The 999-nt window shown below is 65.6% G+C and overlaps 1 protein-coding gene across 1 annotated transcript in view; it reads left to right on the top strand.

Moving 5' to 3' along the window:
* The window catches only part of ARHGEF18 (Rho/Rac guanine nucleotide exchange factor (GEF) 18), a 65,992-nt gene that overhangs the window by 61,971 nt on the left and 3,022 nt on the right, over nt 1-999 (top strand). Inside the window, exons 20-21 of the mRNA XM_010828489.1 lie at nt 17-454; nt 819-998. Of these exons, the coding sequence (XP_010826791.1) occupies nt 17-454; nt 819-998 (618 nt within the window). The remainder of the gene's footprint in view (nt 1-16; nt 455-818; nt 999) is intronic.

Raw genomic sequence — 999 nt, 5'->3', positions numbered from 1 at the left:
GGACAGCTACGTGGAAATTCAGAAAGCAGCCATCCAGGAGCGCGAGAAGCAGTTCCGGCTGCAGTCAACACGCGGGAACCTGCTGCTGGAACAGGAGCGGCAGCGCAACTTTGAGAAGCAGCGAGAGGAGCTGGCAGGCGTGCAGAAGCTGCAGGGCCAGCTGCGGCTGGAGCAGCAACGCTGGGAGCGCGAGCGGGAGCAGCAGCGCCGGGAGCTGGACCAGGCCTCGGCGCGGCTGCAGCAGCGTGAGAGTGAGTTGCTGCGGCTGCAGGAGCGGCTGAACCAGGAGCGCGAGGAGCTGGAGCGCCAGCGCCAGGCCTACCAACATGACCTGGAGCGGCTGCGCGAGGCCCAGCGCGCCGTGGAGCGGGAGCGCGAGCGCCTAGAGGTGCTGCGCCGGCTCAAGAAGCAGAACACAGCGCCTGGGGCGCTGCCGCCGGAGGCACTGGCAGAGGTGAGCACCGGCCTAATGGTGCCTGTGCCTGAGAGCCTGAGTGTGCACATGCGTGGGTGGGTACGTGCCTGTGTTTTCGGGACAAGGGAGGAATGTTGACTCCATCAGGCCTACACCAGACTCTAGGCCCAGATGGGACCCTCCGAACTAAAAGGCTTCGGTTAAGCCATGCCGGGCCCGGGAGGTGGGCAGGCACGCCAGCTCCATCCAACCTCCAAAACCCCACCTCCACCCTGGAGCCTGCAAAGTGTGGGGGCTGGTGCATGGCACCGTGCTGATCTGCAGGGCGCTGCCCCTCCTCAGTACCCCAAGAAGGGCTTCCAGCAGGAACAGCGTTGGGACGTGTCTTCTGTGGCTTTTTCAGACCCAGCCTCTAAGCCACACTCCCAGCTTCAATGGGAATGGGCTGGATGGATTCATGACCCTGACCAAAGCACCAGGGCCCCGACCCACCTCGCTGGTGTCCAGTGCGGGGTCCGAGTACGCCGAGCGCCCCGAGGTGGCCCGCAGGGACAGCGCCCCGGCCAAGAGCGAAGTGCCCATCC

Source organism: Bison bison, unplaced genomic scaffold (assembly GCF_000754665.1).
Source record: "Bison bison bison isolate TAMUID 2011002044 unplaced genomic scaffold, Bison_UMD1.0 scf7180017864492, whole genome shotgun sequence".
Taxonomy (NCBI): domain Eukaryota; kingdom Metazoa; phylum Chordata; class Mammalia; order Artiodactyla; family Bovidae; genus Bison; species Bison bison.
This window is presented reverse-complemented; position numbering and strand designations above follow the sequence as displayed.